At 44.3% G+C, this 26,224-nt stretch overlaps 1 protein-coding gene across 16 annotated transcripts in view; it reads left to right on the top strand.

The window, feature by feature from the left end:
• MACF1 (microtubule actin crosslinking factor 1) overlaps window positions 1-21,095 on the top strand; it is a 342,588-nt gene extending 321,493 nt beyond the window's left edge. For 5 of the 16 annotated variants that reach the window (XM_059690073.1, XM_059690069.1, XM_059690078.1 and 2 more), the window contains 13 exons: window positions 64-252; window positions 1,606-1,726; window positions 2,296-2,459; window positions 3,698-3,860; window positions 5,241-5,395; window positions 6,204-6,278; window positions 7,321-7,338; window positions 10,055-10,172; window positions 10,925-10,993; window positions 15,679-15,890; window positions 16,452-16,562; window positions 18,680-18,809; window positions 19,510-21,095. In XM_059690073.1, coding sequence (XP_059546056.1) covers window positions 64-252; window positions 1,606-1,726; window positions 2,296-2,459; window positions 3,698-3,860; window positions 5,241-5,395; window positions 6,204-6,278; window positions 7,321-7,338; window positions 10,055-10,172; window positions 10,925-10,993; window positions 15,679-15,890; window positions 16,452-16,562; window positions 18,680-18,809; window positions 19,510-19,766 — 1,782 coding nt within the window. In that variant the 3' untranslated portion in view covers window positions 19,767-21,095. Of the gene's footprint in view, window positions 1-63; window positions 253-1,605; window positions 1,727-2,295; window positions 2,460-3,697; window positions 3,861-5,240; window positions 5,396-6,203; window positions 6,297-7,320; window positions 7,339-10,054; window positions 10,173-10,924; window positions 10,994-12,183; window positions 12,955-15,678; window positions 15,891-16,451; window positions 16,563-18,679; window positions 18,810-19,509 lie in introns of those variants that run through there. The other 11 variants (XM_059690080.1, XM_059690083.1, XM_059690082.1 and 8 more) reach the window with 8 other exon arrangements.
• Window positions 21,096-26,224: the final 5,129 nt, after the last annotated feature.

Genomic DNA, 26,224 nt, shown 5'->3' with positions numbered 1-26,224 from the left:
AAAAGGACTTTAAAAACAAAGGGATTTGCTTGACTAAAGGAGGCAATGATTTCTCTCCCCCAGGTCCTGACGTGGGCTAAGCAGCACCAGCAGCGTCTTGAAACGGCCCTGTCAGAACTGGTGGCTAATGCTGAGCTCTTGGAAGAACTTCTGGTGTGGATCCAATGGGCTGAGACCACCCTCATTCAGCGGGATCAGGAGCCAATCCCTCAGAACATTGACCGAGTTAAAGCCCTTATCGCTGAGCATCAGGTATCTTAACCGCATCCTGGGGTCACTGGTATTTCCTTTGCCCTATGTGTATCCTATTTAAACTGCTGCTTAACATATTCCTAGAGACTTAGCTTAAAGCAGCACACACTTATCTCACAGTTCCTGTGGGACAGAAGTTGGCATGAATTTGCTGGGTCCTCTTCTTAGGGTCTTATTGGGCTGAAATTAAAGTGTCAGCCAGTGCAGCAATTCTCATTCAGGCTCATTCAAGTTGTTGGTAGAATTAATTTCCTATGGTTGTAGAACTGAGGTCTCCATTTTCTTTCTTTAAATTTTTATTGAATTTACTAGAGGCCCAGTGCATGAAATTCATGCACTGGCAGGGTCCCTAGCAGCTGCTGGCCGGGGCCTTCCTCCCTTCCCCCAGCTAACCCCACCCCCTGGTTGAACTCCCGGAAGAATTCCCAGTTGAAGGGACAAATTTGCATACTATGCTTTTATTATATAGGATTTGGGTGACATTGGTTAATAAAATTATATAGATTTCAAGTATATAATTCTATAATACATCATCTGGATATTGTATTGTGTATTCACTACCCAAAGTCAAGTTCTCCATCACCATTTATACCCCCGATACCCTCTTCTACCTCCACCCTCTTCCATTTCCCTCTGGTAATCAACATACTGTTGTCTGTGTCTATAAATTTTGTTGTTGCTGCTGTTGCTTACTCCCTTCACCTATTTCACCCCTTTCCATTTCTTGCTGAGTGTCAGCCAGGAGTTGCTGTCAGCTCCTGGAGGCTGTCCTCAGGTCTTAGATATGCGTGTTACACAGCAGAAAGAGTTCATCCATCCATCCGCTGCCAGGTACCCATCCTAGTCTTCTTCGGCACCCTGAGTGGCACTCATTGCTCTGACTTCCTGGTTGTCCTCGCTCACCTGTGAGCTCCTTGAAGTAAGAAGCTGTGTTTCATTTTTTCAGGCCTTCAGCACCTGAAGTGCCTGCTCAATTGTGTTTCTTGGAATGAGTGAGTCAGTGTACAAGGCATCTATCAATACGTCTGTCATGGGCTTGGCCTTTGTTAGTAAGAAGTTGTCTCGCCCTAACTGGTTTGGCTCAGTGGATAGAGCATCAGCCTGCGGACTGAAGGGTCCCAGGTTCGATTCCGGTCAAGGGCATGTACCTTGGTTGCGGGCACATACCCAGTAGGGAGTGTGCAGGAGGCAGCTGGTCGATGTTTCTCTCTCATCGATGTTTCTAACTCTCTATCCCTCTCCCTTCCTCTCTGTAAAAAATTAATAAAATATATTTTAAAAAAAAAGTTGTCTCATGCCATCTTAGTCCAAGAAAACTCTCAACTCTTTTTTTCTGTTGTTTGTATTTAACAGACATTTATGGAAGAGATGACTCGCAAACAGCCTGACATGGACCGGGTCACCAAGACATACAAAAGGAAGAACGTAGAGCCCGCGCACGGGCCTTTCATGGAGAAACCCCGCGGCGGCGGCAGTATGTCCCCGCCTCTGTATTGGGAGGCATCCCTCCTGCTGTGGACAATGAGCACTTTCCAAACACCTGTCCAAAAAATGTCCTTTTTATTTTCAAAAACCATTGGATTTGAACCAAAATTTTTTTTTGAAAGTCACATTTCTTAACACTGACATACAGTAACTCTACTACATTTTCTTGGATTGTTACGAAATTTCTAAATAAGTCAAGCAAGTTAATTTGCAGTGATTTTCCATTGTTTTGGTTATCAGTGCTAGCTGTTTATATTTGATTCACATTGAGCTTCGCTGGCACCATTGCAGCTTTAGTTGATTTGACATTTCCTCAGTTCACTAAGGGAGGACAGAATTGATTGAAAATATGAGACAAGACCTATTGGCTTGGAGGAGAATCAGTAGTTTTGAAATTAATGTGTTTCTGTATCTGAATATGGCCAGGTGCCATGTTTCTTTTCTGTTAGTGATTGGATGTCATTATGAAGGTCTCCTAAGTCCATACATGTGACACTGTGTCTCTTTCTGAACTGACAAATCCAGCTTTTCTAACTTTGTGGCTATTTTTCCTTCTAGGGAAGTCCTTGAGTCAGCCAGCACCTCCTCCCATGCTGATCTTTTCACAGTCGGAAGCGAAAAACCCGCGGATCAACCAGCTCTCTGCCCGCTGGCAGCAGGTGTGGCTGTTGGCGCTGGAGCGCCAGCGGAAGCTGAATGACGCGTTGGACAGACTGGAGGAGGTAAGCCCTGCCAGGCAGACCCCCGGAGGGCAGTCACAGTCCTTCCGAGGCCTCTCAACTTCCCAGCAGTAGAAACAGACCTCTGTGAGTCTTCAGGCCTCCTAGGGGAAAAGACACACGTGTGAGTCAGCCACTCACAACAGAGTAGGCCAGAAAGCAAGCAACCAGCCAGTCGTGAGGGCCTGTGACCTGACCCTCAGCACCTGGCTGGGCAAAATTACCTCCAGGTGTGTCGCTTACCACGAAAATAATTATTGAGAAAAGCTACACAATTATGAAATAAGAGTATTTTTATGATCTTGCTATTCTATTAGTCTTCACTAGATTATGAAAAGCAAATTTTAAAGTACCAACACCAGTCTAAAAAAATATAATGCCACACTGCCTAGTTCCTAAAACAAACCTCTGGTATCTTCTACATTTTTTTATTTGTGCACATCAAAGCAGCTATGCCTGGAAGCGAGTATTCTGTGCTTTTTGTTGTTTTTGTAGTAGGTCAGTTGAGCTTTAAGCATATTTGGTTTTTGGCTTTTTCTTTTTCCCCTCATTCCTCCCAACTTTGGAGTTTGAAAGACTAGGGTTTGGAAAACGGCTGTACTGTTTAAAGTCATTCTACGTCAGTGTCACTAACGTCCAATTAGCTAAACATTGCCTTGCCCACCTCACGGGCCTGCTGCTGTCTGTCAGAGCAAGTTTAGCATGGAAGTCAGGTGGGCAGTTTGCCCCTCTGGTGCCATTCAAGAAACATGCTTACGTGCAGGGTTGGATTCTTAATTCTTCCAGCCAGAATCAGATATCTCATCTCAGAAAATGGTGGGAAATGTGAGCCTGCTGAGGTGGGCCTCTCGGTCATAGTTTCCTCAGAGTCTAATAAGCACTTCTCCTCTGGGAGAGAGTTCATTCCTGACCTCTAAGGTGATCCTTCGGAAGGGGGCAAAGTGGGGGCAAAGGGAAAGCAAGGCTGGCTCCACCCTTGCGCATGCTCCTTGCCCTGTTTCTCACGGTGGTGTTCAGGCACTTTCTCCTGCTGCTCCGTTACACCACAGCCCGTGTAACCATCGTGGTTCTCCCTGAAGGAGCCAGATGGTGCCTCCACAGAAGAGGCAACACAGGTACCATTGTTGGTGCCCTCCAGGAGGCCTGCACGGCTTTACTGTGTGTCTGAAAGCTTTGGTGTGCTCTGGGCAGGTGTGAATGCCAAAATACAGGTTTTGTTAACACTCCTCACTTCTGTCTAGTTGAAGGAATTTGCCAATTTTGACTTTGACGTCTGGAGGAAAAAGTATATGCGTTGGATGAATCACAAAAAGTCACGGGTGATGGATTTCTTCCGGCGAATTGACAAGGACCAGGATGGGAAGATAACCCGTCAGGAGTTTATTGATGGCATTCTAGCATCCAGTGAGTCCAATCATAATTCCAAGCATGGTCACACCTGGATTCCCTAGTTTGTGAAGGAGATAATCGGGTTGAACTGTCCTTCTGAAGTTAAGGAAGAACTATAATTGCTTACTAAGATTGGCCTGTCGTTTTCATGTCAAGAAGAGCCTCATTTTGCTGGGAATAAAAAATAGCAGGTCTTGTTTGAGTTATAGATAAGGAGCTGAGTTTTGTGAGTAATGTAGTTCTAAGCAAAATGTTTGAAAAAATACATTTTTCATTACATCAGTTTCTGACACATAACAGCTTACAAAGTGTGTGGTCTCCTTTATTTTAGCAAAATAAGTAATTGAGGCATAAGTAGATAAGTGATTTTCCAGGGTCACAAAGCACATCCCACAGCTGTGCTACTGTACATGGGTAGCCAGGGAGGGCCTGTCTGGGGGTAATATTTGAGCTGAGACCTAGATGAGAAGTCTCCAGCCAACTCAAGGTTTGCGGGAAGAGAGAGAGGCAGAGGAAGCAGCAGGTACAAAGTGGGGAGGTGGGAATGAACTTGGCACGTTCTAGGCATGAAAAGGTTAGCATGGCTGGAGTGTAGGAGTTAAAGCTGGAAGGTAGGCAACAGCTAGTTAATGCGGGCCCTTCCAGGTCCTGGCGAAGTGGTCAGACTTCATTCTAGAAACAGTGGGACAGTGGTCAGCCACCAGAGGTTTTCTGCTGAGTGACAATATAGTCTGATTTACTTTTTAATAAATTACTCTGCTACTGAAAGCATTCACCTGCTTTGGAAAGCAATTTGTCAGTAGTCTAAGGCACTTATCTAAACCAGGGGTCCTCAAACTTTTTAAACGGGGGGCCAGTTCACTGTCCCTCAGACGGTTGGAGGGCCAGACTATAGTTTAAAAAAAAAACTATGAACAAATTCCTATGCACACTGCACATATCTTATTTTGAAGTACAAAAAAACAAAACAGGAACAAATACAATATTTGTATTTGCATGTGGCCCGCGGGCCGTAGTTTGAGTACCCCTGGTCTAAACAGAAGAAACTTCATCCTACTAATTCCAAGTTGTCACTATTCTGAAATAATTTAAATAATAATAGTGGAGTGGATAAATAAATTCTTAAGTTGGGTGGTAGGTCCATAGTGGTTATAATATTCTGTTTATACCCTTCAGTATATTTGAAATAGCGCTTTAATGCTTGGGGGGGGGGGCAGGGTAGTCTATAAGCAGAAACTTAATAGTCTATCTTCTAGGTTTCTAAAGTTGAGTGTGTATTGCTTTTCAGAAAAAAAAATCAAGACATAAATGTTTTTTCTTTCAAATAGTAGTTATATACCTTCCAGCCAGTCATGTAAGCCTCTTACTATTCCAAATGTGATTAATTTTCTCCAGAGTTCCCCACTACCAAGTTGGAGATGACAGCTGTCGCTGACATTTTTGACCGAGATGGGGATGGCTACATTGATTACTATGAATTCGTAGCTGCTCTCCATCCCAATAAGGATGCCTACCGACCAACAACCGATGCAGATAAAATTGAAGACGAGGTATGGGACATAACTGTGTCTTGAGTGCATTTTTGACCATAGCTTTCTGCTGTCCCAAGGTGGGTTGGGTATGGGTGCCACATCAGCCCTGGGGCTCGTCTGTTGGGAGGTGATTGTTTGGAGTTGTTTAGGGATCCGCTTGTGGGTGACGTTGAACTCTAGCTTAGACCAGAGGGCTTCTCACTCAAGTGGTCACATTGGTGTCGTGCTCTAAAGTTACGGAAAACCTTACCTGGTTCACAGATCCTATGTTGGTTGGTCCTAGACTCTTAGTTCTAAGCATCCAACCTCAGCATCCAGGGGAGTGGTCTTCAAACGCAGCATTGAAGGGGTGACATGCAAATGTTTAAAATGGCATGGACACTAAGCTTTCTGCCTAGTTAAGGACTGTGTCACATTGAAAATTCAAGAGCAAATTAATCAGTAGTACATAGACATCCTGGGATATGTTGGTTCTGGGAAGGGAGGCAGCAGAGCAGGTCGTAGGAGTGGCCTGGAACTCCCCAGGCCTGACTGCTGAGCTGCTAGGTTGAAACTCAGATCATTTCATAATTTGCTTTATTAGTTGATTTTGATGATAGCATATTAGCACATTTCTCTCTTGGTGTCTTTAGTATCCCAAGTACTAAGAAAAATGTGTTTCAATTTGGAATAGAAGATAAATGTTTGTGTCAAAACCCTGAAATGCCTTAAAAATACATATTGAATAGCTTCTCTGTTTACATGTAAAAAATCTTTCTGGTTTTTTTAAGAGGGAGTCTTACTTTACCCTTCACATTTTTCTTTTTTTGTTGTTCAAAACCAATAGGTCACAAGACAAGTGGCTCAGTGCAAATGTGCAAAAAGGTTTCAGGTGGAGCAGATTGGAGAGAATAAATACCGGGTAAGGAAGAGCAAAGCAGTTCTTTGTGGTGTTGGTTTCTCCTACTTGGCCCTTACAGGCGAAAGCAACCTGACACGTGGCTGACTCGATGATCCCACCTTCCCATTGGCAGTGCCTGGAGAACGAGAGCCAGTGGGACCTGAGATGTGTCTATAGATTCCAGATGTCAGGTGTCCTGGTGGGCTAAGCGTAATGCCCTTTCTAGTTCCATCTGAAAAACAGTGCTCTATCTAGCTAATAATAGCTTTACTTGAGTTCAGTGTAGGAGACATTTCAGAGCCCTCTTTTTACTACTGACCAAAGTCTTAGGAAACAATTACCTAATGACTGACATTCACCAAGAGCTGGTCTTTGTGAGCCAAAGTGGTTCCTGGGCTCAGAGAGAGCTGGAGGGAATGTGTCAAGGCCCTAAGGGACACTCTGGCCACTCTCGGCTGGGCTACAAACAGTCTGGATGCCCTGGGTGGTGCCAGGCTCAATAGTCTTCACTAAAAAGCCATGCTGAGTGCGGCCACAACTGACAGTGATCTGTGCTGTGTTTTAGCTTCTTTTAGGGCCAGGGTCTGAAACAGGGCTCCTAAAATATATTCAGCAGCTTGTCAGGAATTCTCTAAAGTCCTAAAGAAAATCTGTGATTGGCAAAGATAATTTAAGATGGCTATGTCAAATTACAGTGAGGAAAAAATCTAGGTTCCATTAATACATTAAAAATGTCTTCAAAGTACACCTACAGCGCACTGTGCTGCTCGTAGCCAGGGATTGTTGGGTGGCTCTGCCTGGGACCAACCCCGGGCATTTAGTTACTAAAACTCTAAGCAATCTTATGCTTGCTTGTTGGGTTTTGTTTCTTGGGTTTTTTCAGTTACCTATGAGAGAAATGAATTAGTAAGAGCAACATAGGTCTGTAAGAATGGTTAGTATATGTCACTGTGCTTGAAGACTGGTAACATGATTATGATTTTTATTCCTTAGTGTTAATTTGATAAAATGTTCTCTTTTTTTTTCTTCCATTTCCTTCGTCCTTTACTTTTACTGTCTGTAGTTCTTCCTCGGCAACCAGGTACAGTTTGCCTTGTGACGTTCTCCTTGGTGGAAATGGTCTGTGTAGCTAATGCTGCCTGTTCTTTGCTGTGGGGAGAGGACGTAATCTGAAGCATGCTGGGGTCACGACTGGTTGTCTTACCAAGTGGAGACATTGCTACAGGGCTAGTTGTAGAGCTGTCTTAGCAAAAGGTGATAAGTCTATATTTTTAAAAAAGGAGATGAAATTTTCCATTTAAAATTGGATTGGCTGAGGATGATGGTATTATGCTGGGCTGAGTTAAAAGTAGTATAGTTCAGGGAAATTGAAGCTGTGGTATCATCAGTAAGTTTTTCTAAAATCCTGGTCTTGTATGTTGGAAGTCAGAATACCAGACAACACAATTCTGACTTATACCAAAGTCTTCTGACAGTAAACACAACTTTTGTAATGCACACTAAGTCAAAAAGTCTTGGGGTATTTAAATAATGTGTCTTTAAATACCTTATGAGTAATTATAGTTACTTGCATTTATGTTGTATTTTATCAGTATAAGGTACCTGACAAGTGTAGTGTGGACATCATAATTGGCCATAGCCTAAAGTTTGTCAATATGGCCGGCCAGCCAAAATCTAATGGAATCAAATTAGACCTGCATAAACGATTGAATGCTTTCTTACTCCACTTGGTAACTCTAACCTTTTAGATCTTTTTGAGGGCTCTGGGGTCCTGTATCTTCAAATGGAAGGAAGTTGCATGGGTAAAATCTGTCTTATGATATGAAATCAGAAAACACTAAGAGTTCATTTGAAGCCCTCAATCAGTGTTAAATCCCAGGCACTGCAGTAATTACTAACTACAGTAACCTTTTGGGCCAGTGAGAACAGGGAACAAATAAAGACAAGAACAGAGGAACTTGCTCTAAATGAATCATTCCATAAGGATGCCAAGTCGTACCTAAAGGATATGCTGTTAGCTGATTGCTGCATGGAGGTGCCAGGGGCCCCTGAAGACTGAGGTCCTCCTCTACTGCTCCACTGACCACATAGGGTCAGATGCGTTCATTCCAATGTTGGGAACAGAATTATGAAGTTGATTTTAAACCCGAGGCCTAAGGAGTTACATGCCAACAGTCCTGTCATAGCCACTGCAAGAGCCCATGTCACTGTAAGGGATTTTCCATTTAAGAGAAGGAAACAGAAGTTGCTGTTGCCCCAAGGCTGTTCTGAGGCCTTTGCCTCACCGACACCCAGCTCTGCCAGGTTTGCACGCGTCCTCATTTTTAGAGCTGCCATAACCCCTTCCACCACTTGTTACCCAGCCTTCAACTCCCCAGAGACTTTGGCTACTGGCTTGGGTCAAGCCTCCTTTTCCCCATAGCTTAGCAGAAGCAAGTGAGAGTCTTTCAGTGTCTGAGGGAGGCTCCTGCAGAGGCCAAAGGGGCAGCTTCCTTCCCGGGACAGGACGTTTATTCCCTCCCTCACACCTCTGGGTCCCACTTCAGTGCTCTTCACCCTCCACCGTGCTGTCGCTGGGTCACTCTGCATAAAAACTTCACAGCTGTATGGAATGATGTAGAACAATTTTGTTTTCAAAGTAAGGGGCTGGGGAGTGGAATAATACATTTTTTAGTCACGTTGCCTATATAAACTGATCTTGCGTCAATGCAATATAATACAGAGAATTGTCACAAGTACTAATTTTGAGGGAGGCTGGTCATGTGTCCTTCCTTCGCAAACATTCTTTTGGGCATTTTCGGTTTTTGTGCCTGATTTCAAAGTTATAGTTCTCCTTTATAACTTTGAAAATCCTAATTAAGTGATTAAATATTCCCTTCTCTTCCCCTCCCCCCCACCCCCATTTTCCTTGAATTAAATAATTTTAGGAATGCTATTTCTCCAACCATTTGATTTTTGTTTTGGGATCTCAGCATGATTCTCTTTTGTTGTCTCTTAGATTATTTTGGGAAGAGGATAATTTATGCAGTGGGAAACTTCAAAATGTTAACCCCTCTGAGAAGCAGGAATGTTAGGCAAGAAAAAATATATTAAAAAGTCCTGCTTGTCTTAACATCCCAAAATGATTGTTGAATACAGTTGAATATATAATCCACATGGTAAATTATATAACACGGTAAATTAAAAATTCGATTTCTTCAACTGAATTTTAGTATAAATACTGTTTAATCATTTGTTCAGCTGAAGAAACTTTTCTGCTGGTAACATCACAATTAGAGAGTACTTTGGGTTTATTTCTGAAAATCTGATATGGAAAATCAAATTTCCGTCTAAGCTTGTAATGGTGATGCTTTGCAAGGGTTTCCCGGAGGCTTGAAATACTTGCTATTCTCCATTTAACTTGAGCACACTGTATTCAGAAGTTGACGTCCACCTTCCAGCCACCTATCCTTTTCTGAAAACAAACTAGCATAATAAAGAATTTCCTTGTTGGGCTTTAATTTGGGCAGAATGTTTAAAAGAATCCAAGTGAGCTAATGTTTTGTATATCCTTCTCCCTCCCCCTTTGGTCAGGGGTATGGCCATCATAAGTTAATTTTATTCCAGTATACTGGTTATTAGCTTTATATTTGTTTTTCCATATTTTAAATTCTTTTCCGAAAAATGCAAAATAATGAGAGGTCAAATTCTCCCCAAACTGTCAGATTGTCATTGCGTCTGAATACAGTCTGCTTTGCAAAGGCCTCCTGGCCTGCGCCGAGGCATGCGCACTCATTGGCTTCCCCTTGGTCCTGCAGTTCGGGGATTCCCAGCAGCTGCGGCTGGTCCGCATCCTGCGCAGCACAGTGATGGTTCGCGTTGGTGGAGGATGGATGGCCCTGGATGAATTTCTAGTGAAAAATGACCCCTGCCGAGGTAAGAAACCATCCTGAGATGAATTACACGTTGGGTATGCCCTCACCACTGAGCTTCTGTGCCTACACAAACTGCTGGGGGGCTACTTGTTTAGTTAGTTGTTGAGCTACCCAGATGTCACCTTACTAGCACAGATCAGAACTTGGAGGAGACAGAGTAGACCAGGGAGAGAGCAGGAGAGGTTGGTGCTGCTGGGGAGACAGTAATGAGAATTGGAAATGTATTGGTGTCCATGAATACTTGGTTTGAGGTGGTAAATAAACACTCGGCTAGAAAGGAGCCTGATAAAGCCTTTAAGGTTCCCTATTGGTGCTCCAGATCCCTTTGCCTGAAACGGGGGAGGGTATTGGGCCCCTCCCATGCAGGGAGGACTGCGGAGCCCCCTTGACCAGGAGGCAGGATAAAGAACACCTAGCAGTGAGCCTCATCACTTCTAAGACGGATGGTCACCTAAACAAGACCACGGGTGTCTGTCTGCTAAACATGAAAAGGCTGGTGTGCCCGCCCAAAGACCAAAGGAAACGTAAACATGGTACTGATGGATGCACCTGCAGCCAGAGGTGTGTGAGGGCTGCACAGGGAAAGCAATCAGGTTCCAGCTGCTAAGTCCTCGTCAGCTGCGCCCTCCCTTTTCCCCGCCAGCCGAGCTGCATGTGGGTATACAGGAGGCTCCCAACTGTCTGCCAGTTTGTCTTTCTTGACCCAGTTTCTGCATTTCCTGCTCTGTCTGTGTTTATATTTTTTTATTCTAGTTCACCATCCTGGGAGTAAAATAAAGCGCTCTGATTCCAGCTCTTCGATTTCCAGTCAGTCTCCCATAGGTTGGCTTTTAAGCTTTGTCCCTCTCACCCACACCCCAGCCTGTTGAGAATGGCTTTGCTTCTTAAACTGTAGCACCTCTTGGCTCTGTGGTAACTGCTGCCTTTAAGAATGCTTTGAAATAGCCAAACCATAGCTTTTCTAACTATTATAAGTTAGCAGAGCATAAGATACTCCTGTTAAAACAGAACCCATAGAATTTGTTCTGAGTTTCTGTTTATTTAACAAATACCCATATAGCTTTATACGCAACCCACTATTATAAGCACTTGACAAATAACAACACTTATACCTCTGTGAGTGTAGGTACTATTGTTCTCTCCATTTTACAGAACAGAAAATTGGGGCATAGAAAAGTTAAGTAACTTGCCTGAGGACAGACAGCTCATAAATAAAAGACAGGATTCAAGCCCCGGACAGTCTGGCTCTAGAGTATGTGCTCTTGGTCTCCAAGACCAGCATGCCCACCATCCCTTGTATGTGTATTACTGGTTCAGCCGGAATAGTTAAATTACTTAGGCTTATTTATAAACCTAGCAGAAATGCTTACAGTACAGTTATATGACTTTTTTGGAAGTGAGCTATAGTCATATTCTGAAGCATTTAGAGCTAAAGGGTACAATTCTCACATAGTTCTTACTTTAACTCATTCTGCATTTATTCCAATAAATGAGAGTAATAATTTTCATTAGGAGTTTCTTTTTTTAGAAAATAGTTAATTTTGAAAACATCTATTCTGGTCAAAACTGGAAAGGGTGTAATCAGTTTTAGAATTTAATTATATTGCAAACCAATTTCCTTGATAGAAAAGTCCTCTTTCATTGTTTTAAGTGAGGAGCAATATGTTTCATTTTAATCCTAACAGTAAAACAGCATTGTTCCTTTCTAAATCTATTACTAAGGTTTTATTTTTCATGTCATGTATGTTTGGACTAAACGAACAGAAGGGATACTGCATGCAACATTTTGGGATCTTTGGTTGCCTGTTTCTGCCTGCTCTACTTGCTCTCTCTATGGTAACATGGTGCTGCTGGCCAAAAAGAGCCCTGCCTGCTTTGTCCTCTTACTGGTTAAAAGTTGGAACCTAGGGAACCTGGGGAGGGCCATCTAATAGCTGTTTTCTGTGGCACAGAGTAGCCTTTTTCAGCATCCCTTGGAGCACACAAGGTAAGGCTTCCCTCTGTCTCTCCAGGAGTCCTAGAGCTCAGCAGTCATCTCAGTCGCATTGATTGCGGAGTCAAGAACTCCCCTGCAGTCGTAGGTGTCACGACTGTACCAGTGATGGACAGGATGAGCTACTTCTACTCGTGTAAAAATTGTGCTAGGAGGTGAACACTTAAGGGGTGGGTGAAGTAATAAGTCACTTGGAAAAGCATGAGCACTGCAAAAAAGAAACTGTCTATGATCCTAGAAAGATTGCTATGGCTTCTAGAAGCTTCTGTGGTAGATTTTGTATTCATTCACATATCCTTGGTTCTCTGGACAATAGGGACTTATACTGAGGACAGTATAAAATTCATGACAGGTTTATAATACCGGTGTGCATGATCATTTGTTACCTTCTTTTACACACAGTTTAAAAATATAAAAGAGCCCTAGCCGGTTTGGCTCAGTGGATAGAGCATCAGCCCTCGGACTGAAGGATTCCGGGTTCAATTTCAGTCAAGGGCACGCACCTTGGTTGCAGGTTCCCCAGCCCTGGAGGGGTGTGCAGGAGGCAACCAATCGGTGTCTCTCTCTCACATTGATGTTTCTCTCTGTCTTTCCCTCTCCCTTCCACTCTCTCTAAAAGTCAATGGAAAAATATCCTCCAATGAGGATTAACAAATAAATAAATAATAAAAAGACAAAAGACATCTCAGACAGCACATTGCTTTAGCCAAATTTAAAAAGTGAAAATACTCAACAAGGTAGGTTCCTGGCACTGCCAGAATGGGAGATTTCATTTTCTGAATTCAGTCATGCCAAAAGTTATGATGTTTTAGATGGAAATTAAAAAACAGTGTCTGGGGAAAAAAAAAAAAAAAAGAATAGCATCTACCCAACTTAAAAAAAAAAAGTTAAAAAAAAAAAGATAAACATTTTTTAAAAAAAAAACAGTGTCTGGCCCTGGCTGGCATTGCTCAGTGGTTAGAGCATCGACTTGCCCACCAGAGGGTCTCAGTTCGATGCCCTCAGTCAAGGGCATCTACCTGGGTTGCAGGTCCAATCCCCACCCTTGGTCAGGTTGGGAACAGGAGGCAACCAGTCATCGTGCCTCTCTCACATCGATGTTTCTCTCTCCCTGCCCCCCACTCTTCCTTAAAAAATCAACGGAAGAAAATATACTCGTGTGAGGATTTAAAAAATAGAAGTGTCTGCCTAATTAACCAGTAGACCTTTACCAATTTTTGAGCATTAGACAAAGTAGTTCCCCCAAATTTTAGTGAAAATCTAGAACTTTATTTATGAAGATTTAAATGGTATAATTTGGCTTAAAACTTTTAATTGCAGTAAAATACACACATAAAATTTATCATCTTAACCGTTTGAACTGACAAGTTCAGTGGCATTAAGTACATCCACCCTCTTGCTACCATCACCCATCCAGGAAACTGGTCAAACTAAAACTCTATTCATTAAACCAACAGCTTAGAACTGAATTTTAACTAGCAGGCCTGCTCCAGCCGGCGTAGGTGGCGGATAAGTCCCTTAGGAAATGATGGCCTTTTTGGTGGTTGAAAACTGAACTTGAAATGGCTGCCTTCACAGTCTAGTCCCCAAGATGTGATCTTAAAAAAAAAAAAAAAAAATCTTCAAATCATGGTCAAATGCATATTTCTTCACTTGCAGAACTTTCCAGAGCTTACAAAATGGTGATTGCATACGGGCTGGGGGGTCTGGGGTCACATACAGCATTTACTTAACTCCCTTTTGTAGGAAACTTCTCAGAAACCTCGGTTTCGGAGATTCTGCTATAAGGAATGATGCCATGGAAGATATGGAGCTGTTTACAGATAGGAAATTTTTATTGGGAAATACATCTGGGGAGTGAGGAGGGAGAGGTGGGGAATAAGATGAGAACCAAGGAGGCCAGTTGGAAGCCTGTCACGGCCCTCCCGGGTGGAGAAGATGCTCCGTGAACCACGTGGTGTAGGAGGCGTGGGAAGGCTCAGGATTTAGAAGCATTAGATGCAGAGTCAGCAGACAAACTGCCACCAAGAGGGAGGCACCTGCAGCAGCTCCAGGTTTCTGGCTCTGGTCGTGTCTAAGCAGCGACTGGCTGTAACGTCTAACCTCCAGGAGTGGCTCTGTGCGGGGATGTATTTGGGTGTCAGGCATGACCTCTAATGGCACTGAGGTCTCAGGTGGACGCGCTCATCGCCATGCAAGTCTAAGAGAGAGGACAGGACTGTGGACAGAGCCCAAGGGCTGTCAGCGCTGAAGAAGTGGGCAGGAGGGGGGAGGAAGAGAAGGGGCGAGCGGTGTCCTGGGAGCCAAGGGAGGGAGGGTTTCAAGGAGAGAGCCGTCAGCAAGGCCCCACGTGCACATTACAGCAGCAGAGAGCTGTGCTGCCTGCATGTTGGCAGGGTTTTACTTGCACTCATACATGCGTGTGCTCGTTTCCTCCCTCGTACAGAGAGCATTGTAAACTGGATATGCTCATACTATATTTTGGAGCATGTACATTGGTCTAAAATTTTGGAGATGAGTGGGCACAGTCACTTGTAATCTTCTAAACTTGTCGTTTCTAGCCACAGTAAGAACCCTCATACAGGAAGGAACCACAAATGTTCTGTTTGTAATAGTTCCCTTTCCCCTGGCTTTCCCACTTGTTAGATCTATCTAGTAGCGAGCAGTTTAGGTGGATGAGGAGGTGGAGGTTATTGCAGGATAACACCTCTCAGTGAGAAGTAATTGAACATACTCCAGGGGAATTGTTTCTTTAGACTTAGTAGTATCTTTCCCATTCAACATTCGTGTTGGTATCTTCTGACTGAATCTGGCTCACAGCTCAAAGCCATGGACAGCACCTGTGCCTTCAGTGCTGTTTCCAGACTTCCCACCTTGACATTCCTCTCCCGCTCACAGACACCCTTCGGCTTCTTACCACTTTTTGTTTTTGACTTAACGGTTCCTGACTGGCAGGTCTTGTGCATGGTTTGATCTCTCTCTTCCCTCACATGTTTACTTCTTAATGATTCTGTCCTCATCTTTCTACCATCCGAGTTCCTGGACCCCTTTTTTTAGGATCATTACCAAATGAATTCAATAGAAGAGAGATCTGTTTTTCTCCACTATTTCGTTACCGTGTATCTTGCAAAAGCTGAGCAAAAAGTACACCTGTCCTGTGAGAGGAAAAAAGAGGGTTTGGTTTCACCTCCAAGGCTGGAGCTGCTGCGCCTGCTCTCCCTCGCCCAGGGGACAGTGGCCAGGCCCACTGTGACAGCAGAATGTAATGGCACTCTGTATGCAAAGGTGTTTTTATTGTAGCAAACCAGGGGGCTTCTTGGGTAATGACTGCTGTGGGTAAGGATCATGACAAGGCTGATAGCTCATGAATTTATCTCTATTTTAGAAGGATCTAAACATGGTACTAAATCCATAACTTATAGAACTTATCATGGGGTCAGGCAGCTATATGACCAAAGACATATTTTTTAAGCTTAACTGACATTGTGTCTGTGTGTGTTTATTCCCTTTTTAGCACGAGGTAGAACTAACATTGAACTTAGAGAGAAATTCATCCTACCTGAGGGAGCATCCCAGGGGATGACCCCTTTCCGGTCTCGGGGTCGAAGGTCCAAACCATCTTCCCGAGCAGCTTCTCCTACCCGCTCCAGCTCCAGCGCCAGTCAGAGCAACCACAGCTGTACATCCATGCCGTCTTCCCCGGCCACCCCAGCCAGTGGTACCAAGGTATGTGCTCACCACCACCATGGCGCCTTCCCAGCCCCAACTGTGCAGATGTTCATTGTTCAGTGTAGCCTCTGAAAGGCTCCCGTGAGGAGGAGAACATGAAGTCGTATGGACCAAGTTCCCCTAGACCAGGCTGACCAGGCCTAGCGGTGCAAAAATACAGGGCCTGCAACAAAGATGACAACAAAGGCACATTTATTAAAATATGTGCTAAGGGCATTAGGTCAGAAGCATTTTTTTCAACATGATCTCAGTGTGAAGTTGAGTGCAGCCAGTTACTGATTTTGAAAACCCTGGCACTGTCCATGCAGCTGGGGCTAATGGGTAAGTTTGTTGTTAAGACAGGTTATGTATGAAGTCTGCTAGTGCCTTTCTGCCTGGTCCATCTCATCCGTTGGACTGATATGCATTTTATTTTGTTTTCTGTTTCTTTTAAAATTTGGTATCTTTTATTTATTTATTTATTTATTTATTTATTTATTTATTTATGTTCCCAATTTGCTCCCTTTCTGTTCCATTTTCAATGTTTCCCGTCCTTCCCTTTGGATTTCCATTTCGCAGACGCCACTTCAGTTCTCTCGCTGTTATGACAAACCCTGGTTGGTAAACAGTAAAGCTGGCACCCCAGTCAGGGACAGCCATTATCCTGACCTCCAGCTGCCCAGCCCCGAGGTAGAGTATGGCCTGCCGTCTAAGGACACAGTCAAGACGGGGCCCCGGCTGAGGCCAAGAACGCGCCCGGCTGCTCTCCTGGCGGAGCCCGTGCTCCCTCGTCCTCGCCGTGCTTCTCTCACAGCTGATTCATCTAGTGAGATGTTTTTCAGTGTTTCTAACTCAGTCATCAACATTGGAGATAAGTAAGAGATGCCTAAAACTGGACTGTTTAACAACTTTCAGTCTTGAATAGTACTTGTTCAGGGTGATAAACATTGGTCGCACCTAGTGATTTGTTTAGTGATATTTTTTATAATCAGGCCTCTTGGAGTCTCCAATTATCAGATACCCAGACGAGTTATGAACACTTGAAATTCACCTACGGTGCATGTTCAGCAGTTTCCTATCTTTGCTGAGAACAGGAGAGTGGTTGGCGTCACCATGCTGGTTTGAGGTGTGGGTGCTGCCAAGCCCCCAGTATCAGCAAACAATGCTGTGAGGCTCAAAGTTTAGCTTCTGGATTTCCTGGCCTAGGCATTTGGGTTTCTGTAGCCTTGATTTGAATATACATAAACAATTAAGCGTGTTCACGTGTACTCATTAAAATACCCAAGCATTTGGAAGAGCAGTGTTTCAGAAACAAAACATAGACTAGCAGCTTGTCTGATAGCAGGACAATTTGCATTCTAGCTTCTCCGGGAAAACTTTGGGTTCTTGTGCCTCAAAAGATAGCACTGCCTTGTCATGTGACGCTCAGCCAGAGAAACCGGAAATACAAGAACCAGTGCCCGTGAATGGACTGCTGCTCTGGGATGCATCCGCTCCACGCTGGTTTAGAACATGATCTGGAGACACTTCTGCTAAAACCCCCAGGCTCAACCTGCTTGTCTTGCTTCTCTTCTTCCTTAATGGCTCCAGTTTCGTGCAAGTTTTAAAAGTTCTGAAATTTTAAATGTTTTAATTATGCACTACCAATTCTCATAGGATTCTGCTAGATCAGCCTTTTGTTTAGTCTTAAGGTTTTACCTTTCGTTTCATTTCAAGGTTTCATCTTTCCTTACCTATTGGTGTTCTGCAGCCAGGCCCCACCTGATGACTCCCAGCCCAGGGTCTCTAGGGCTTGGCCTCCCAGCAGCATGTTCACAGCGGTAGCTTCTGAAACTGGTGCTCTTCCTCCTGTGTGGGCCAGGAGCCTTTGTGCTTGAATGTTAATCACTCTCTGTCGCTTCTGCTGCTGCTTTATAAATTAAAGAAATACAAGAATCACAATGAAATGGGTTGCTTTACTCCTATTGTTATAAACATCTTAAAGGTCCTGGAAAACAATTGCTCAATTGATTTCAAGGAAAAATTAGAATAGTATGCACTGGCATGAAATGATGCTTAAAACAGTTTTAAAGTAGTCTTTCTCCAAATTAAGTCTGCTACTGTCTTTAAAAACAAACACTCAACCCAGCCAGTATGGCTTAGTGATTGAGTGTCAACCCATGAACCAAGAGGTCCCCTGTTTGATTCCCAGTCAGGACACATGCCTGGGTTGTGGGCTCGATCTCCAGTAGGCCTGCAAGGGGTGTGCAGGAGGCAGCAGATCAGTGATTCTCTCTCATCATTGATCTCTCACTCCCTCTCCCTTCCTCTCTGAAATCAATAAAAACATATATTTTTCAAAAAGCCTGAAAGATCTTAACTTGACTGAAGTTGCTGTACCTACCTAGTGACAGAGAGTGCATATTAAATATTTGGGGCCAGAACTCATACTTCACATTTCTAACCCCAAAACATTCATACTTAGAATTGTTTGGATTTTTTTCTTTTACTTATTCACCATATTGCAATCCCTTTTAAGTGCTGTGCTTTTACTATTTGTGGATTCCCCCTCCCCCATTTCCAGTAGAAATCTGTCAGTAAGTTAATAGGTATTGGAAGCATTTTGAAATTTTAAATTGGAACATGAGCCTTTATTTTGGGAATTATCAAAATACATGACCCAGGACTCTTCCAAAATAAATCCTTGTTTTCCTGGACTTTTAATTTGCTTTTTCAATCAATTAAACATAAGGAAACCTTTTAAGTTTTTAAATTGAATTTCTATCAAAGATTTCTCCAAGTAAGTAAAATCTTTTTATTTTTTTAAGGTTATCCCATCATCAGGCAGCAAGTTGAAACGGCCAACACCAGCTTTCCATTCTAGTCGAACTTCCCTTGCTGGTGACACTAGCAATAGTTCTTCCCCAGCCTCCACAGGTGCCAAAACTACCCGGGCAGGTAAGTACCTGTGCACTGGGATGGAGACGGGAGGGGGCCAGCCTGGGGATTTGGAAGCAGCAGCCCCTCAGCTTCACTGCGGCCCAGGGAACAGATCCTGAGAGTAGCACTTGGGTGTGATGCCCAGAAAGACTGACCTGCACACCTGCTGACCACTTTTTCTCCTGTCGCTGCAGCTGGCTCAACTTGCCTTCAGAGAGCAGACACTTCCAGTCAAAGCCAGACCCCCTGTTCTTGATCAGAAATGTAAAGATAAGAGATTGTAAGAGGAAGAAAGGGCCTCTTGAAGCAGGGCCTTCTCAGAAGCCCTGTCAGTGTTGGGACAGGTAGTTGGCTCGTAATTTTTCCAAAACCCCATATTTATGCTTGCTGCTGGTGAGCTGAGAGTCAGAGAGAGGTCCCATATACTGTACTTGCCATCACCTTGTCCCCAGTCTTAGTCTACCCATGTGTTACTCCAGTGGGAACCCTGCTGGACACTCCGTGGGCCAGCTGAGCAGTGCTGCTGAGAAAAGCTGGTTTCTGATCCTCAGGAGGCAGGCTTCTGAAGTGAATCACAGACCCAGAGACGGTTTCAGCCTCTTCTGTGTTAGTGCGGAGACCGGGGTCTAGAAAGGCTCTGATTTGCCCAAGGCTACATGGTATTAGGTTCAGAACCTGACATCTCTGCTAAGGCTACTGCTTTATTCTTGAATTCCAGACCCCAAAAAGTCAGCCAGTCGCCCTGGGAGCCGGGCTGGAAGTCGAGCCGGGAGTCGAGCCAGCAGCCGGAGAGGAAGCGATGCCTCTGACTTTGACCTTTTAGAGACGCAGTCTGCTTGTTCCGATACTTCAGAAAGCAGTGCGGCCGGTGGCCAGGGCAGCTCCAGGAGGGGGCTGAGCAAGCCTTCCAAAATCCCAACCATGTCCAAGAAGACCACCGCTGCCTCCCCCAGGACTCCGGGCCCCAAGCGGTAACACTATCAGCACCCGAGCCTCTGTCCTCTGAACCCTGCTCCATGCATTCTTCGGGTGTATATTTATTCTGAACGGGAGAAGGTATATTGTTAAAAATGTAAAAGAATAACTGTGTTATGAAGCTGCCTTATTTTTTTTCTTTTTGTAAGTTACTATTTTCATGTGAATATTTATGTAGATAAAATTTGCCTCCTGGTAACCCTATAATGGATGGGGCCCAGAAATGAAATATTTGAGAAAAACAAATGAAAAGGTCAAGATGGGAATATGTATTTAAAAAAGAAAGAAAAAAAGCCACTAAGTAGGGTTTCTGTATGCGCAGGGTTATAAACCTGCTTTATCTTTTAGGATTATTCCTAAATGCATCTTCTTTATAAACTTGACTTGCTGTCTCAGCAAGATAAATTATATTTAAAAAGTAAGACTCCTGCAGTGTTTAAGGAACTCTTTTTTTGTAAATCACAGACACCTCAATTAGCGAGAACTGAGGGGAGGACACTTCTAATTGCTTTTTTCATTGTTTTTAATGTGTGATTTTAGCTGAAGAGAGGGAACCTCATCTAGGTAACATTTGCACATGATACAGCAAAAGGACTCCACTGCAATACTGTCTCTGACACATAGCTGCTAGAATTCAGGGGTGAATGTAACTAACTGCTCAGAAAACTCAGAACATCGGGATGTTTAATAGTCCTGGTTTCTAACTTCCTGTCCAGCCCGGCCACCAGTAACTCCTGTGCTCACCAGGACACCCAGGCCCTTGGCAAGGGGAGATTCCGTGATGGCTTCTGAAAAATAGATTCGTTTATCTGCACTTTTGCTATTTATTTAAATGGTCGATCAACTTCCCACAAACGGAGGAATGAATCCCACAAGCCTGTTCTGAAAATATGGACATAGAACACTAGCTCATCCTTTCAAGGAGCTCACCAGCACACTGTTAACAAGCCCCGTTGGCTTCCGTCTTTTTTGTGCGTAATAAAGTCAACTGACCAAGTGACCATGAAGAGGAGCTGTCTGGGCTCCTCCTTTAGCTGCTGTTCCTCTTCAGCTCCGACCACGTTGCTGTGTGATTATCTCAATTGGTTTTAATTGAGGCAGAAACTGAAGCTCTACCAATGAACTGTTTAAAAACAAGACACTTTTGTATTAAAATTGCTTGCCGTAACTAACATTTTATATTTCCTGATTTTCTTTTCAACCATTCCCTTATATATAACATGTTATTCTGGGATCTGATTGTGTTTTCGGTACTTGAATGCATTATTGGAATCAAAATGTCGTGATGGATAAATTATGGAGCTTATTAATAGATTTTTTTCTTGTTTATTTTATCATTAATTTTATTTAACAAGGCAACAAAGAAATAATCATGCTATTAATGTAAACCTGTAGGAAATCTGCCCCACTTAAGCGATTAAAAAAATACCATTATGTAAGAAGATTTCTATGTTGGAAATCACAGAGATCCTGCCCTCGCTGCTATGGCTCAGTGGATAGAGCATCAGCCTGTGGACTGAAGGGTCCCAGGTTCGATTCAGGTTAAGGGCATGTACCTTGGTTGCAGTCTTGATCCCAGCCCCAGTCAGAATGCATGCAGGAGGCACACATCGATGTTTCCCTCTGAGTCTTTCTCCCTCCCTTCCACTCTCTCTAAAAATCAATGGAAAAATATCCTCGGGTGAGGATTAAAAGAAAAAAATCACAGAGATCCTGGGGTTTGAGACAATGGGGCCAGTTTCCCACAGTATACTGAAATCTCTGCTTAAATGACAGAATTTCAGAGGTGGGAGCAAAATTGGTCATCAAATCTAGCTCCTTTGTTTTACATAGGAAGAAACTGGGATGAGAGAGGGTTTTGCCTGAGGTCACAGGACGAATAAATGGCCAACATGGGCCATGATTCTAACCTTTGACTCGATTCAAGTCCTGCAGTTCTGTATCCTCCACCCCCTCGTTGGCTTTTTAACTACAATAGCCAAATACTAAATGCAACATGGGAATTAGCCTAGGCCCGTGGTCGGCAAACTGCGGCTCTTGAGCCACATGCGGGTCTTTGGCCCGTTGAGTGTGGCTCTTCCACAAAATACCACGTGCGGGTGCGCACAGTGCGATTGAAACTTCGTGGCCCATGCGCAGAAGTCAGTATTTTTTGGAAGAGCCACACTCAAGGGGCCAAAGAGCCACATGTGGCTCGCAAGCCGCAGTTTGCCGACCACTGGCCTAGGAAATAAACAGAAAACCAGAGCAGTTCAAACTCGGACACCTGTTTACTCACTAGGCCACACTCTTGTGATTCGGGAATTTGGTCAAATGGACCGTGTTTGCCAAAGCTGTTTGAGACTAAATACCCAGAGCCAAAGGGACCTGCAGCCTGGCAGCTTCTGAAGGCCGTGCTTACTCTGTTCTGCATGGAATCGAGTAACTAAGACGCCAGGACTTCGTGTAGGATGGCATTTTTACCCAAAGTGTGTCCCCCTCGGCCTCCTGGCTGCAGAAACATGCTGAAAACAGCTTTGTCTCCATCTGTTCAGAGTCTGGACCACGGGCACTTGTTTTTCTTCAACAAGGGCACAGGTTTTCCATACTCAGTTGCGACAAAGCTCAGCTACTGGTGGAATCTTCAGAAAGTATATTTCCGTCCAGCAGACACCTGTGTGCAAGACTGTGGGGAATATAAGGATACCAGAAAAGAGGTTAAAGTAAAATTACGGTTCTGGGACAAGTGCTAAATAAGTAATGCAAGTTTGGTGTGTAGAGGATGAGTAGGAGTTCCTGGGGCCTTGAAGGACTATAGCTAACATTTATTGAGTGCTTACTGTATGCCAGTCCCTGTTTTACCTGATGACATTCTCATTTAATTCCCATCACAATCCTACAATCGGGAGCCCCATTTATAGGCGAGAAACTGAGCCTGAGCGAGGTTAAGCAACTTGCCCGCGGTCACAGAGTTGCCAAGTGGCTGGGGAAAGCCCTTGTTTAATGCACTTTCTCCAAGAAGCCTTCCCTACCTCAGTCACCTTCCATTCCAGGGTTCCACTCATCGCCACCCCCAACTTCCTCTTCCCTTCCAGGCATTTGCCAGCCCTCTCTCAGAGCACAACCTTCATTCTGCCTTCAGAAAAGACTGCTCATTTATCACCCTGATAAATGGGGGGCTTGCTGGTTAGCTTCATCTCTGATTCAGGGCACAGCCCAGAGCAGTCCATTGGTTTATGGGAATGTGAAGCTATTGCTTAAAGAACAAAGCTATCCCCACTCTTAATTTGAGATGAATTCTGCCATTACAAGAATCAGTGCACCCCTCCCCCGGCTGTTTGCAGTCTAGCTAGAAGCCCAGCATTGGGCAATATACAACCTGAGAATTACAGGCTGCATCCCAGTCCCCAAATGACGTGGACTCAAGCGGGGGGGGGGGGGGGGGGGGGGTGTGTGCCTAGGGATGCCCTAGGACACGGAGGACGACAGTGAAGGGCAGGAGCTTCAGAGACCCTGCAAGCCTGACACAGGGACACCCTCTGACTGCCCCCTGCCTCTGTGTGCAGTCACCAAGTCCTTTGGATTCAGCCTCCTAACCAGTGTCTCTGCCCCTCACCCCATCACCATTAGAGGATCATTGTCATCCCTCTACACCAGTGGTTCTCAACGTTGGCTGCACATTAGAATCACCTGGGAATCTTTTTAACATCCTGATTTCTGGGCCTCATCCTCCGGAAATTCTGTTTCTTTGTTATGGGGTGGGGACCTCAGTTGATTTCAGTTAGTTCAAGCTAAAGAGGTAATGAAATCTGGAGAGGTTCTGTTAACTTTGGCCTTGTATGTGGTGGGGCCACAACATAAGTAACGAACAGAATTTCCGGGGGATGAGGCCCAGAAATCAGGATTTTAAAAAAATTCCCAGGTGATTGTAATGTGCAGCCAAGGTTGAGAACCACTGCTCTACACCCTTCCCACTAATGTACTGTGGGCCTGACTCCAGTGTCCCTCCCTCCGACCCCTAGTTCTCTCTGCATCCAGGCTCTGGTCTTGCCCCAGGCACTCTCAATGGTTAATCTGCAGCTTTCTCATCCAGATTCACAAACTGGAAATTTATCTGTTTGGGTAAAAGGCAGACAGACTAGGCATGGGCTTAAGGCTCCAGCAAATGATTGTTTAGATTTAAGATATTATTTTTTAAAGTTTGAAGTGATCATGGAAAAATGTGAATTTTATTGGACATCACTTATTTTGAGGTTCAATCTTGAATCCACATCGGGGCACCATAACAGTGGTGTCCTCATCTGGCCTCCCCTCAAGGCCTTATGTGGCTGAAGCTTGCCAACCCCTCCAGCCTCACCCTCAGCCTGGCCATTTCACCCCCAGGTTCCCCAGGCTCTACTGAGCAGCACACCTGTCCCACCCAGCTCCACTGCGGTGTGATAAGGGGAAATCCCTTGACCTTGTGTGCCTCGGTCTCCTCATGTGCTAAAAGGGGTTTAAATGTGTGAGTGTGGAAGAAGTGATACAGGCCATACCTGGCACGTGTGAGTGCAAGTAGTTACCTGCCATTGTTATGCTGTTGTAATGTACTCCGCGAATCACAGAAGGACGCCTCAAGAAGTCGAATTAAAGAGTCACATTTATTGCAATCCGGGACTATGAGGGGCCATTCCCCAAAGCTCATAGTGATAAGATGGTGGCAAAACCAGACTTATATAGGCAAAGATCACAAAGGTATTGATTGCATCTCAAGGTTTGGAATGAGGAACCTGGTTTGCAAAAAAGCAGTTTACAGAAGCAGAATTAAGCATGTAAATTATAGTTTTGGGTCTCAGGGTCACTGAATTGACAGAAACACCTTATCTAGAGCCCTCGGGTCTTGAGACCACTGAGTTGCCAGGAGCTCATTATCTAGAGCCATCGAGGTAATTTAGAGTAATTGTGCTGTCCTGGTCTTGGGACCACTGAGGCAACTGGAATGCATTATCTGTGACCACTAAAACAATTTAGGATAATTGTGCTGTCCTGTTTCCCAGGTACAGAAAAATGTGCTTTCTAAAACCAGTAAGATAACAATTAATGGGATAGTCATTCAATCGAATGGGATGATGTATACAATTCAGAAAATCAAAATAACTTTTCTATTGTTAAGCCAAACAGCAGGGTTAGAGTTAAACTACAGTTTCTACCTGAGATGGTTGCTACCATACTTCAATGCTCCTTTCTATCTCATGGCCTTAAACTATTTCCTCTTCCTGGAACACTTTCCTCCCACTGACCTTTCCTGTCGTCCCAACCAAATTCCTTCCAGCCTTCTGAGCTCAGTCTAGGACAGTGGTTCTCAACCTTCTGGCCCTTTAAACACAGTTCCTCATGTTGTGACCCAACCATAAAATTATTTTCGTTGCTACTTCATAACTGTAATGTTGCTACTGTTATGACTCGTAATGTAAGTATCTGATATGCAGGATGGTCTTAGGTGACCCCTGTGAAAAGGTCATTCGACCGACAAAGGGGTCGCGACCCACAGGTTGAGAACCGCTGGTCTCGGAGGTACTTGCCCTCAGCACAGCACCTTAACATAAATGAACAAATGTACGGAGAACGCGCCTAGAGAAGAGCAGGCTGTGCATAAGGGAACTGGTATCGACATAAGGAATGTCCAAACCTGGAGAGAATTTTAATGAGTTTATTTGCATCAAACTGACGACAATTGCCAGGAAGCAAAAATTCAACAAGTTGAGAAAAATTTTCTAGTTCCTGGCAGTTTTGTAGCTTACTTTATACATTAGAATCAAAGGAAACATAAAAATGGGATACATGAAATCCATTGATGGCAGATTAAGGGGTGGGAGAAAGCAACGCAGGGGAAATCTCTGGGATTGGATAAAAAGTAAAACTTCTTTTACATTGGTGGGTACAGGATAGCTCGTAATTAACACAGCACATAGAAATGGTATTTGGGGAAGAAGAAAACAGGTATGGGTGTGACATTGGGGGGGGGGGGTGTGGAAAAGGAAATTACTCTGACATTTCAAAGGCATGTTATTTTATGCAAAAAGACAATACACAGGCTGACTTATGTAAAGATTGACCTTTGTCAAATCAAGGAAACCACAGGAATAGCTAGGATGTGACTACAAGCCCTCGCCAACTCTTGGGAATTTTTATGTTCAGACCATCCTGTATGGTTACTTTCCGTCTCCGAGTTTGAAGGCTCGCAGGCGGGCCTCCCCTGACTTTGTCAGGGTTAGTGTGTGACCCCTTTCTCTCCACACTAGTCAGTCCTGGAGTTTCCCTGAGGAGCCTCCTCTTGCAAGCCACCTGGGCCTTGACAATTAAGATGGCGCAAAGGCGGTTCCCAGGCCTGCAGAGGGTCCCAGGGCTCCTTGGCAGGGCTGGAGACGGGTGCACCAGGGTCAGTAGCAGGCACAGCGCCAGCTGGACCAGCAGGAGCCAGGAATTGGGGGTCCCCGCAG

Source organism: Myotis daubentonii, chromosome 3, assembly GCF_963259705.1.
Source record: "Myotis daubentonii chromosome 3, mMyoDau2.1, whole genome shotgun sequence".
NCBI classification, from domain to species: domain Eukaryota; kingdom Metazoa; phylum Chordata; class Mammalia; order Chiroptera; family Vespertilionidae; genus Myotis; species Myotis daubentonii.
The sequence above is the reverse complement of the archived record's forward strand: the minus strand, read 5'-3'. Positions and strand labels throughout refer to the sequence as shown.